The sequence below is a fragment of the Lasioglossum baleicum genome, chromosome 6, assembly GCF_051020765.1.
Source record: "Lasioglossum baleicum chromosome 6, iyLasBale1, whole genome shotgun sequence".
NCBI lineage: Eukaryota > Metazoa > Arthropoda > Insecta > Hymenoptera > Halictidae > Lasioglossum > Lasioglossum baleicum.
The window spans coordinates 16,674,558-16,688,539 of NC_134934.1; the positions used below are offsets into that span (position 1 = coordinate 16,674,558).

Sequence of the window (13,982 nt, forward strand, 5' to 3'; positions counted from 1 at the left end):
CATATTTCATTTAGAACAAAATCGTCGATGGTGCCTGCAAAAAGTGATTGATTTGGCATGGAATGACCCGAAAACGAGACGTCGAACAAAAACATTTTACTCCTTTTTTCCACTTATTTTTACATGTAGCATCATCCCGCGCGGAATAATTAATTCGGTGCTAATGTAATAAGATGTTGACATAGAAAAATAAGGAACGAAGTCTTCTAATCAGCGAGCATCGGTTCCAGGGGTGGTGAATTGCAGAAACTTTTAGGGAACCGAGTTTCGATTCTCCGTCGAAGGCAACGTGCGCCGCGCTGCGCCGTCGGGAAAGCGTGTTTGCGCCATAAATTCCGGGGCCATCAAGAGGAAGCAATCGTTAGATTAGCTTTAGAATAGGTGTACTTAATACAGCAGTTGCCGTAAGTTACACCGGTGCCGGTAATACAAGTTAAGAAGGATTTATTGGAGGTTATCACGAACTTCTGATATTATAGCACTAATTCTCATCATGAAGATCGGCTGCCTTTCGGCGAAACCACATAAAGCGGCTTGACCAGCCGACCTGGAAACCTATTAGGGCGTCCCAATGTTTCGCCTTACAGGCTTACTCCATCGCCGCAATCGCATCAGGGGACACACCTTCACGGGATCCTAAGCTATTAGCCGGGATTTCTCTTTCCTCCAATTTAAATGATTTATTTCGCGGCCGGGCCGACCTATCTGCCCGACCAAATACCATCCCCGGACTTTAACATTTAAAGGGACGCCAGCCACACGATGTCCCGGCCCGTTACCTATTACCGATCACTCTCTCGATGCCCTTTATTCCAATCGACAAACCGAATTTGATCTGTCGATGAGTTACGGACAGTCCGTTTTTAATCCACACCGAGATCCGCAATGTTAAAGGAACACTTGTCAGGATTACTTGTCAACGAAACATCGTCGGGCATTCAATCCCTGCAGCTTCCTGTAAAAGAAAAACAAATATGCTCATTTTAGCTGATTTACAGTGGCTCCCACTAATATTCGGACACTCTTAAAAACACCGTAACTTTTCAAATATTGGACTATGCGATTTGAACTTTTTTGGAAAGCTGGAGTAATTAGTTTACTACAGGATGTGAAAAGAAATTTTTTCAAAAATTGCATTTGATCGGAATTGTAGAGGAAATACTAAATGTTGCATTTTACAACTTTTTTATGCGGGCCTATATTGAAATTTTGAAAAATATGTTTGTAGATCTGTGTGGGTTATATGCATTGTGAAAGTTTCATCGAAATCGGTTGATGCAGGGGAAAATGACAATCATTGAAAGATGTAAGAATTCTTAGCTGTTATAGGCCGAAAATCTGCAATTTTTACCATCTTTAAACGCTTGTAGCTCATTGCAACGTTGACCAATTTTGACGAAATTTTCAGGATATATTTAATTGAAACAGATCTACAAAACGTATTTTTTAAAGTTTCAATGTAGGCCCACATAAAAAAGTTGTAAAATGGATCTTTTAGTATTTTCTCTACAATTCCGACCAATTGCAATTCTCGAAAAAATTTCTTTTCACATCCTGTAGTGAACTAAGTGCTCTAGCTACCGAAAAAAGTTTGAATCGTATAGACTAATATTAAAAAGATTATCGCGTTTTTTAGAGTGTCCGAATATTAATGGGAGTCACTGTATTAAATGTCCGATTTCAGAATGCAAACGTTATCAAGTGTTTTAATCAAGAAATACTACCCATCAGAATAACAAATTCTATTTGAAACATTTTTTTCAGATGATCAGTGATTCAGACGTTATAATTCCATTTATAGATGAAAATTGAACACCCTGTATACACGGCCGCGTACACGTTATTGCGGATTAATAACATGATCAATAACTGTATTGTGAAACTCTACTTATGCGATCTATTTTACATTATCGCGCGATATGTATGGATAGATATTCAATTAATTAACTGTACGACTACGTTATACTTATAACAATACTGTCTGCCGCGCCGGGAACGATAAATGGCGGTTGTAATACATTCGATATAATTGGGTGGTGCTATTAAAATTAATACAATATCGTTCGATTGTCCTTTGTAATTACTGCCAGTGACGTATTGGAACTTTTCTGGGACATGTGCAGGTCGATCTGTTCGTTTTTAAAAAATAGAAACTTCATATTAAGTTTAATGATTGAAATATTTCTATTTTCATATAGTATAAAATTAGCCAACTACCGATTTTGTGCATTTAGTACGGAAAGGTGAAATACCAAACTAGTTGTATTAGACGAATTTAAGAATATTGGAGAATTAAATTTGGCGTATCTCAAGGTTTTTACAGTCCAATTATCACTTCCACTATTATTAGCCCACTATTTATTCAATTATCTTGCAGAGTATACCCAGAAACGTTGGCATCTATCAAAAGCTTTTAGATACAACGTTTCAATCGATTTAAAGTAACACGACAATCTTCATTAACTCTTATTATTAGTAGTGTTCATTGTACTTTATTTTAAACAAACCTTTACATATTTAATATGTTGGGTTTTTAATTGAATTGTTCCTCTGATGTATGTGCACTCTTTAACATACTACTTTATATTATAAACAAAATTGTACATTGATACTATATAAACTTTATGGAATGAGATTGCATTTAACATGTGTCATCGTTTGTGACATAAAACGGACTCTGCCATTGGCCGCCTGTCGGTTACAACGGACCGATTTAAATTGACTGTTCGCCGTTATTGACCGATTTTCAACATAATGCTTTATAGAAACATAAACTAATCAAAATGACCCACTTGAAATTATTTACCTAAAACGATGTACAATCGGATTATTGTCGCGTTCAGGAAATCGATTCCTGAGAATTTCTGCTGAGCACTCGAAAAATCGAATCGGTCGAACGCGAATTTATTATTGCGCATACATCTTTATCGGTGTTTTCGGTGTCGTCGCAGTTTCGCCCGGCCAATTACAGGACTGGATTACGTTCGGCTCATTAATCTAAACATCGAACCGAAACGACGCAGTCACGATCGGGCCACGCTAAATGAATACACGCGCCGGGTACCAATAGGATACGAGTGCGGAGATATAAAGATTGATTTACGAGTCCCATACGTCTGTAACAACATCGAAAAAGTTTTAATTGCGCCGGTGACGTATTAAATAATTCTCTCCGCTCGCTCGGTTTCGTCCCGGAGCTTCAAACATGCCCAGAAATTGTTTAAACTCGTTACACGCCTGTGATCAATATCAACTTTCCAACTGAGCGAGGTGAAATTTTAAAACGCTCACTGTTTGTCCATGGGAACAGGGTCACTGAACATTTATGGAACTTCGAACATGCACTATTTCGTTTCTTGATGGGAAATCAAAATTATTTCTGGGCACAACATTCCAACAACCAACCCTCACATATTTTTCCAGGATTTGTCTTACGATTTCTTTCAGGAAGCGAACAACTGCTTGCCGATAATGGAGCTTATCTATATGTGGAGGAAAATTTATATTTAAACCCGCGGATTTCGAGCGTTATAACAGAAATAAATAGATGACACGCAAACCTATATGGACATTAGACAAATTTAGAAAAGTGGATAATAAATAAATTAAAATTCCGTTGAACGATGTTGAATATGCGAGATTCGATAGCGATTTCATTGATATTCCCGAATCTAATATGACAAAGCATACATCCACGAATTAGTCGAAATAGGTCAATTCCGAACCGCTTTTAAAACGCAAAATCATTAAATAAGCCGTTTGAGCGCACAGTAAGCTTTTCGTATCGATTCCCCGCAAAATGCAGAGACAAACGCATTTCCGGTCAAAAGAACTGGCCATCGAGGGTTGCTGTTAAAACCTAAGCAGCTCACGGAAAGCTGCTTACGATCTCCGGGACGAAGAACATGCTTACGGCCGAAGGATGCCTTACTTATGGGTGGAGGGGTTCGTTTTAAATGACAGACTGTCAGGCGTGTCATCATTTCATTATCATGATTCACGGGGCTCGGTAGCCGGCTAATGGGTTCCACAAAGGCAAGGGACTCCGCGCCGCGAGATACCTCGTTTGTGCCACGCGAATATACATCGGCGCGAGATCTCTGTTATTTTTACTGTGCTCCGAGTAAAGCACTTCCTCCCGGAATATATAGTGTGTCATTACAACTCGGAATAAATCTGGTCCTTCGTCCATAATCACCAGATCCGATCGAGGGAATTCAGTCGAATTCAACGGAAAAAGTAACCCTCTCTTTCTACCAATATCGAATAAATCACGTGACACTGTGACACATGCACGAAGAGTGGGGGAACAGCGTCGTAGAAGGGGAAGGTAAAGTGGGGAAACAAGTCTTAATCCGGCGACTCTGCCCTCGACTAGCTTCTACCGGGAAAACGGCAATCTACACTCCGGGACAAAAAGATAGCAAATCATCTATTTTTACTCATTTGGTATATTAAAATGAAGAAAATGAATATTTTAAGGGTGTGGATCCAACTCGAGCGAGAGTGTGGTGGCGCACTCACACCGCTAGACACTGTATACGTACACGAGGATTGCAAGGGTCCGGCTTCTGTCGAATCCCTCTCAGTGTTCCGATATGGTGCATCTTTTCTCGCGCATGCGCGGCGATTTTAGAGTAGCATTTTTTCGAAAAAGCCCATTTAATAATGAAGCACGTGAGATATGTCGTCTGTAGCACCGAACGAACGGTATTGCGTCGCGGGATAACACATCTGTGGCACCGGCGCGCGGCGCACAGTGGGTTGAAACGCGAAAAATGCGGACAAAAATCATTTCTGAAGCTATTACTAAGTTTAAATTAATAAAAATGGTATCGTTTTATCGATTTTGAGGTGCTGAATTCAAATTAACAATCAGATTTTGTTTAATTCCAAACCCATAAAAGTTACATAAGGTTTTTTAGAAACGGTTTTCTCGAATTGGGACGTACATGTTATTAATTGATTTATTATTAATAATGGTATATTTTTAAGCTATTATATACTAAATTCTGTATAATTTACTTGTAATTTTTTTGAAATCGTGAAAATTTGCAATTTTTACTATCTTTAAACGTTTGTAGCTCATTGCAACGTCGACCGATTTTGACGAAATTTTCAGAATATGTTTAATTGACACAGATCTACAAAACGTATATTTTAAATTTTCAATATAGGCCCACATAAAAAAGTTAAAAATCAACTTTTAGTATTTTTTCAACAATTCCGATCAATTACAATTTTTCAAAAAATTTCTTTTCACATCCTTTAGTAAAAAAGTTCAAATTGTATAGTACAATATTAAAAAAGTCATCGTCTTCTTTAGAGCGGTCTTAAACTTTTGTCCGCTACTTGTATGTTATACATATATTTCGTTAATAATTCTACTTCATTCAATAAAAATAGATAAGTTATCGAAGCTTCGTTTCAGTTCATTCATATATGTTAAGAAAGACACACTAAAAACATGTGTATAAGAAAAATTGAATTTCTAATGTTTAATAAACCGGAATCACATTAATTTCAAATTGTGCTATCTTTTCGTCCCGGAGTGTACGTATAAGCATGCAACTGAACATTTCTACTCAGGAATCATGTGGGGTTAAACCAAAATTGCAGTCTAAAATGCTTGCCATAATGATTGCATCGCAGTCGATCGACCAGCTTCGTAGACATTATTTCAAGCACACGTAAATCGCGAGAATAGACTTTAACGGAACGTGTCAGCCCGCCACGTGCGATTGGTTGCTATTACTGCCAATGACAAATCGCGGTCTAGCCGATAATTATTACGTACACGTATACTTTATGTTTGGCTATTGATTAATGGTATCACGATAAATTACAGTTCACCCGATGGTTCAAGTACCGAACCAGCTAGTTGGCGCACCAACTGGAACCAACGTTACGCTGGTCTGCCTCGTGGAAGCTTCCCCGAAGGCCATTAATTATTGGACACGCGAATCAGGTAAGATTTAATTAACTATTGCCCCGTATCAGTTTATTTTATAGCCGTCGGTGCGGTCGAGCAAAAAATGCGAGCGTTTAAAAACTCGTTCACGTTGATCGGTATAGTTTTATGACCGGTAAAACCCGCGCCCGCAATCGGCCCCGAAAATCGAAGTTTACGAATCGATATGTTTATCGAAGCGCCACTCACGATAAACGACTCGACCCGTTCGCTTTTTCATTTCTTGATAAATACAATTTGATATATGTAGCATGCGCACGGCTCGTGACATACGGCGATAAGTCACGCGCAGAAAATTATATTCTACGCGCCCCATCAAATATTTCAACGATTGTCAATTTCGTTTATTTGCGGAACGCTCTCTCGGACCCTTCCTTTTTTCCGAAACGTTAAATTTTTGATACCGGGTCGTCCCGAAAGTTAGGTTCAATCTCGATCGATGCACTCAGTGCACAGTCTAATTGTTGAAGAATGCGAATTGCCCCCAGAAGCTTTTGGCACCTATTATTAAATTATCAATTTGTTTGTATATGTTGGTATTATTCAACAATACCGAACGTACACGAAGGAAAATTTTGCGACAAATATTTTAGACGAACGATGACGCGTTTCGCGAGAATTGCGTGCAGAACAATCTGAAATATTTCGGGAAATGGAAATGGGCACTTCAATCCTGTGGAACCGTGCTTTTTGTATAGGCATTGACTGATGTTTTAGGTTAATGCTTTACTCGTTAAACATGCCGAGTAGTCCATGTACTTTGCTCGAAATTCATTTGAATTGTTTATTATTATTTCGAATACGGAATGGAGGTATTACGAAACGTTGTTAAAAATGGAACGAATTGTTTCGGACATTGGACGCGAACTAAGGAAATAATAACACAAAGCGAAGGTTGGCATGAGCGAAGCAATATACTAAAAAGCATGCGAGCTTGCGTAACGCACGCGTTTTACGCTTTTATTACAAAACGGTACAAGCGCGTCATTTCTATGTTCTATTTTGAATTAAAAAGCCTCGCTCGCTGTTCCCTTTAATATTTTAAATTGCAGATTTGTGGAACAGTCGCACAGCAATATTGACGTTCGCGCAATGTATTTTATCAGGTTTTCAATTACCTATATGATCGAATTGCGCTCGGTAATCAAAACCGTAAGAATCATCGGGGAAATGCTCGGATACGATTATCTTCGATCCAATCGAAACACATAAAGTCCATTTGAGAGTTACGTGCACATATCTGTAGGTACCTGATAAATTTATTCGAATGGATGATGATTAAAAAAAGTAGACTTTCATTTCGTTTGAAGTCCTTGTCGCAAGTTCCTTCACTAACGAAAATGTTTTCACAATGTTTGTTGCAGGCGAGATGATAATTAGTAACAACAAATACCAGATGTCCGAGACAAAGACGTCGGTGTACAGCGTCCAGATGCGACTGGTGATTATGAATCTGCAGAAGCACGATCTCGGTGGTTACAAATGCAACTCGAAGAACTCGATCGGCGGTGCCGAGGGCAACATTCGACTTTACGGTGAGTTTGTCCGTGGTAATGGGTTGATAAAGCTTCGAAGTACCTCGTAAAATTTCGCGGGAAGCCTCAACGATTCTATGTTTCATCGGTGTACTTCGCATCGTTATCGACGGGCCCTTTCTTCGGCACGAAAAATAAAAGCATTTGGTCACCCAAAATTCCATACATTTTTGAAACGTTTTTATTAGCCCGCTATCTTGTCTGTCTGTTCGGTACAAATGTTGCAAATGATTTTAAACCAACTTCCCGATGAGCTAGAGACTTGAAATTTTAAACATAGCTCAGAACTGGATGACAATGCAATATTAAAAAACAAATTTTTAAAAAACCTATCCGTTTAGGAGATATAAACTATTAAATTTAAGCGTGACACCTCCCCGCGCGACGCTCGGTAGTACTTACGTGATCGCGTTCAGAGATCCCCACTCCGCGCGACAGCGCTCCCTACTCCACTACGCGTTCCCACTCGACTGACTCGCTTCGCACCGAAGGAGTTCAGTGTGCGTTCAAGCTCCGTGCGGTGTTTATAAAGTTGCTACGTATTATTATACTATAATGTTTGTTTACCAAGCGAAAGAACAGTTACACCGAAATCATCCGTTGAACCTTTATCTTTGACATTTTACCACGGCGTTTACCACTAACTCTTCAGCACAATTAGAAGTCAATCTTATGGCACATTTTGTCAGCTTTAATTTTGAAAAGAATGGTCTTATCGCTAGGACGCATAGTTTCCGAGATATCCTAGGATTGGAGACTTAGTATGTTTACCTCCTAACTAGTCCGAACAAAGACCCAAAGTTAAAAATTGTGTTCCTTCCATTTCCTTCTACAACTTTTCGTTGACTGGACTATGAATCGAATCCAAACTTTGGTAATTGCATTAATTTAGTAAGAATTATATCTTGTCAAATTTTCAAAAATTTTGTTGCGTTTTTATATACCTCCATAACGTCCTTAAAATCAATTGAAAAATTTCACACACACAAGACTAAAGAGCAAAAGATAATTATTTAAATAAAAATAAATTCTTAAAAAATACCACGTTTTTAAAACGGATTAAAAAGTATAAAATAATTTTTCCTAGCCCCACATACAGATTCCTAAGCCCGTACAAGATAGTCCTGAAAATTTGTGATTGCGAATTTGTAATAGCTATGAAAATACTTGTAAAATTTAAAATGAAAAACGTGGGGCGCAAGATAATACATAGTAAGGAGTGTAGAGAGTAGCTGCTGTTGAGAAAACTCGCACGACAGTTCATATGATTTGCAGTTGAATAAAACTGTTAGTGATTTAGGTGAACAGTTCATGCATCAATTATCTGTTTTGGTTTTAAATCTTACAAGTATTTTCATCGCTATTAAAAATTCACAATCACAAATTTTCAGGACAATCTGTACGGGGTTAGGAATCTGTGTGTGGGGCTAGGAAAAATTATTTTATACTTTTTAGACCGTTTTAAAAACGTGGTATTTTTTAAAAATTCATTTTTATTTAAATAATTTTTGGTTTTTACTAGTACCAATACGTGTATAATAATAATCTAGTAGGAAAGACACGAACAATTTTCGACAAATGTAGAAGTTAGCCTGCAGATGAATTACATGGTCCTGGAAAATGCACAACATACTGCACGCACGCGATAAAGTAGATCGAACGACATAGTTATTCCCAACATACATATAATGGTCGTTCACCTAATGACAATGGCAATTAGCATTGATTATTAATTTGAGCGTAATAGCCGGTGTATCGGGCTGCAATTGCCCAAGCAGCTTATTTTTGCAATGCTGATGATTATCGTCTGGTCTAGTTTAATTTTCCGTGCAAATTCAAATTTGTGTCCGTATAACTCACGAAAGCGAAACAGCCGCGTTCGTTTGGCTGCTGAACAGAGATCTTTCACGTATATACAATATATAGCCCATTATTTTCAGAGAATAAATTCTTATTGGATACAAAAATCGTAAATCCTTGCGAAAATAATTTAATTTTCGAATCGATAAACAACTATTGCTCGATAAAAATAATATGTAATCCATTCCCTGGCATTACAAACATAAATCGTACTGTACAAAATACTCTCTCATATAATATGATGAAATACAATTAAACATTCGTGCAACCGTAGCATATAATGGCGTATTAAAATAATAATGGAGAGCAGAAATATAATTTTAAAGAATTTACATTCGTAAATGCAATATTGTATGTCGAAATCCAATATAGTTCAGAATTATTGTAGGAAACATATTACTTTCTCTCGAAGAGGAATTTTCAAATCACTAGTGTTAAATTATTTCGCGTAAGCAAAGCCATTACCGTGATTAAAACATTTTTGTTTGCGGACGTATAAATACACCTTTATTATCCCTGGTGTAATTTAAAAAGCAAACACGTACTCTCCTCGTAACATATCATAAACAGACCGGCGAGATTAACACGCATCCATTTTTAATTAACTTTAATTCATGGAAAAGAAAATACACGAGCCTCTCGAGTATTCGGACGCGTTCGTACACGTTCACAATGATCAAATAATTCTCGTTTTGAATTACTAACTAGTAATTAAGGAATTAATAATGTGAAGTTCATACGTTGAATTTTAAAAGACATATTAAATCTGTAATTGGTTCTTAAAATATTAACGAAGCTCTGTATTTAAAAGACAATGGATCCCTGCGTTACGACTGCACTATGCGAGGTATTCATCGGAATATTAACCCTAATAAAGAAACATAATACAAGATGCACAGCGAGAATCTATACAGCTGTACAGGGTGTAACAAAATTTAGTGTCATGGTTTTGGCAGATGGTTTTACACCTTCGGATCGGTGGAGATTTGTTAAAAGAAATTGCCGCAAAATTGACATTGACCTTGAGATTCAAGGTCAAATTTTTTATGCTTGTATCACATTCTACTCACCATGGGGACCAAACTTGTCGAAGGAACCATAGATCGCACAACTCAACCGTTCTCTTTATAAAAGAATGTTAATTGTATTAACGTCGTTTTTCGTTCCTTGAGTTGAGAACCATCATGGTTTATGGCTGTTAACAATCGTCCTTGAACAGCGGCTTCGATATGGCCACCATTATTTTGTAAACGGAACAGATGTAAACAAATAGAGGACAGTAAACGTCACAACTTTCAGATGACCACTGCCAATAATCACAGTCTTTTCTGATCTTTCGTGTAGCGAGTGTTAGACGTCAGTTATGCAAAGTAGAAGAAGAAATTATAACGTGCGTCAGATGCTTCATGCTATTGATGAAGCATTTGGAAATTACACCTTAGCTCGCAATATATATCGTGAATATTTAATTAATAGCGGACAAGGAAATCCTAGGAATGTGCCAGACAGAAGGGATTTTCAAAGATTGGACCAACGTTTTCAAGATTTTGAATTTGTTATTACTCCTGGACATCGGAGGGCAGGCCGACCTCGTATTCATTGGAGAAAAGAGGAGTATGTATATATATAACTGCACTTGCTCGTGTTCATACTCTTTTGGATTTACGCGGCTTTACTGTCCTCTATTTGTTTACATCCGTTCCGTTTACAAAATAATGGTGGCCAAATCGATGCCGCTGTTCAAGGACGATTGTTAACAGTCATAAATCATGATGGTTGTTAATTCGAGGAACGGAAGACGATGTTAAAACATTTAACATTCTTTTATGAGAGAACGGTTGAGTTGCGACCTATGGTTCCTTTGACATGTCCCCATGGTGAGTAGAATGCGATACAAACATAAACCTTGAATTTCAAGGTCAAAGTCAATTTTGCGGCAATTTCTTTTGACAAATCTCCACCGATCCGAAGGTGTACAACCATCTGCCACAACCATGACACTAAATTTTGTTACACCCTGTACATTGCACAAAGCGCGATGCATTCCATTCAAAGAATTTAATATGATTCAGAGCATCGCGACTCGCAGAAATTTTTACTGTTCTCGAACAAACAGAGATAATTTACATTTCTACGCGCGCACATTCGCAGTATGTACACAAGGAAATATCGAGAGAGAGAGAGAGAGAGAGAGAGAGAGAAAATTAAGTATTATAGATTAACGTGAATAATTATTGAAAATTTTCACTTTCATGGTTCGAGTAACGACGTAGGTACCGCCGGAAATTAATTAACCGCTTACTTTTATGTCGGCCAAAGGGAACCTCAAGTAAAAACAAATACGAGCAGGTCCGCGATCTCTTTGGAATATCCACGGGCCGCTGCGCACAATAATGTTTATTCGTCTCGTTTAAACGGTATAAATTTCTGCGAGGCAGAATTCCCCGAGAAAAACGTAAATACACACGCCGCGTAGCGCGCGCGAGTACAACTTTAAAATGATCGAATTTATTGCGGCCTCGCGTTCGTCGCGCCCTTGTTTTATATTACAAACTTCCATAATGCAAATCCTCGGGGACAAAATTATGAAGCGAAATAGTGGCTTTAAGGTAATCGTACTTACGAGTTCTCGAACTGGATCCTCTCGCGCGCGAGAGTTTTAAATAAACGGCAGGCTGTAGGTCTATATATGTGTCGGGATAAGCTACTCTCACTTCCGGTTTCCTTATGTTCTTATAATTTGTTAAAACTCCGGTCGTTGAAATCAGATTTTTAGCGATTTTCAGTATGACGCACGCCCGAAGAAATAAAATTAAATAATATGAAAATCTGAGACTACATGTACAGCCGTTCGGAAGTGATGTTCATCTTAAGAAAATTATATAGGAATAATTTTCCGTACTTCTTTGTTGAAAAGAAGCGTTCTAACCATACCCATAACATGTAAACGTTTTCTAACAGTAGATCGACGCGACGTTTAATTCAATTGACAGTTCTTTAAATGTTTGACGTGGATTTCCATCAAGTAATACCTGGCAAATCTGTATCTTCGAATTTTTTGACACACCATCGCAATGTTTGTCCCTTACGTCGAAATCATGGTTTTTAAACCGTCCAAACCATTCTTTACAAGTTGTATTTGATGGAGCATTGTCCCCGTACATATATAATAAATATAGTAAAGTAAATATATAACACCTTTCTTCAAAACAAAATAATGCAACATGACTTCCCGCAAATGCTGCTTGCTTGGAACGAAAGTCGACATTTTTCACGCGAAAAATTGACTGCTGTTCACGCTCCAAACAATCGCCACTAACTGCGTTTCGAAACTTAGACACACACTTAAGTACAACGACATCTGTCAAAAGGGCGGAAACACATATTCCCATACCCAATACAAAAATTCTGATAAAAAGACTGAGTAAGAATTTGCTGGACAATGTGGCCACGGCCACCTCCATTCATAATTGAAAGAATCGAGCGGGCAGCAAGGTTCCTTAATCAATCGATAAAAGGAAAGTGGCGTTAAGAAGTGATTGGAGAAGGGAGGAAAAAGGGATCGGGGGTTGTTGGGATGGCACGCGGGGCATTAAGTGCCGATAGATCCCGGGGAAGACGTAACAAGTGGAGCAAATCGAGCTTAAGTATTTACGAGGAAATCACCGTAACGCGCAGTCCATTATCAGCGCGCGAAGCGGGGCCGGGTCGGGTCGGGCCGTGCGCTTAATGACGGAAATTTTATCGCGTAAGCCGTGTAAACTAACAGACCCACCGCGTGTATTAGCGGCCCCGGGGGGTTGTGTGCGAGGGGTAGGTTGTCCCGGCGCGCGGCGTGCTCGAACTTCTCGTCGAAGTCACGCGATCAGATAAGCCCGGGGGATTAACCCTTAAACCGATGGCATAAACGAAGCGTGAAGGGAACGCTGAGAAGAGAAAAGAGCGCCCAGAAATCCAACGGGTGTCCCGGTCGAACTGTGACCCGGACCGACGCGACGCGACGGATTTAACCCTCTTCCTGGGCAAAAGGTATAGCGTTGCAAAAGCTGATTTCTATGAAATTTTCAACCATACAGAATTTCCAGCTATTGAATAGTACAAATATACTGCCCCCATTTGTTTAAAAGTATTTGACAAGGTGTTCGATGAGTAGGGATGGGATCAAGTACCTCGCAAACAGGTTCGAACCTTCATTGATGGAATTCGAACTCTCTATAAGTAAATATGTTTCTTCTATCGATCGTATTTGCTGTTAATAAATGTTAAATGCTTCCGGCGCAACGGTTCGATTGTTTACTACTAATTATGAAGCAATTTTGCTAATTATCAAGCAAAATCAACGTTTCGATCCTTTTCAAGATTTATTTGAATCGCGTCTGTAAAGTAAATATGTTATAATAACACTGTCCAACGCCAAATTTGTTTTCAATATACTATTGGGTGCTTCTTATAGAGTTTTTTGCGCTGATTCCGAATCTGTCCTTAATTTTTCTCCTATACGCACAGTTTATCAGAAACATGGCTTTGAAAACAAAAACATATTTTTCAACTTTAAACAAATATTGTGATGTTATTATAAAAGATATTGAATTGTTCTTTACAGCAAAAGATTCTGT

The 13,982-nt window shown here is 38.4% G+C and overlaps 1 protein-coding gene across 5 annotated transcripts in view; it reads left to right on the forward strand.

Moving 5' to 3' along the window:
- Positions 1–13,982, forward strand: part of LOC143210084 (lachesin) — a 292,319-nt gene that overhangs the window by 251,810 nt on the left and 26,527 nt on the right. For all 5 annotated transcript variants that reach the window (XR_013009184.1, XM_076426569.1, XM_076426567.1 and 2 more), the window contains 2 exons: positions 5,849–5,968; positions 7,336–7,506. Coding sequence is in view for 4 of the 5 variants with exons in the window: in XM_076426569.1 (XP_076282684.1) it covers positions 5,849–5,968; positions 7,336–7,506 (291 nt within the window). In the remaining variant the exon portion in view is untranslated. The remainder of the gene's footprint in view (positions 1–5,848; positions 5,969–7,335; positions 7,507–13,982) is intronic.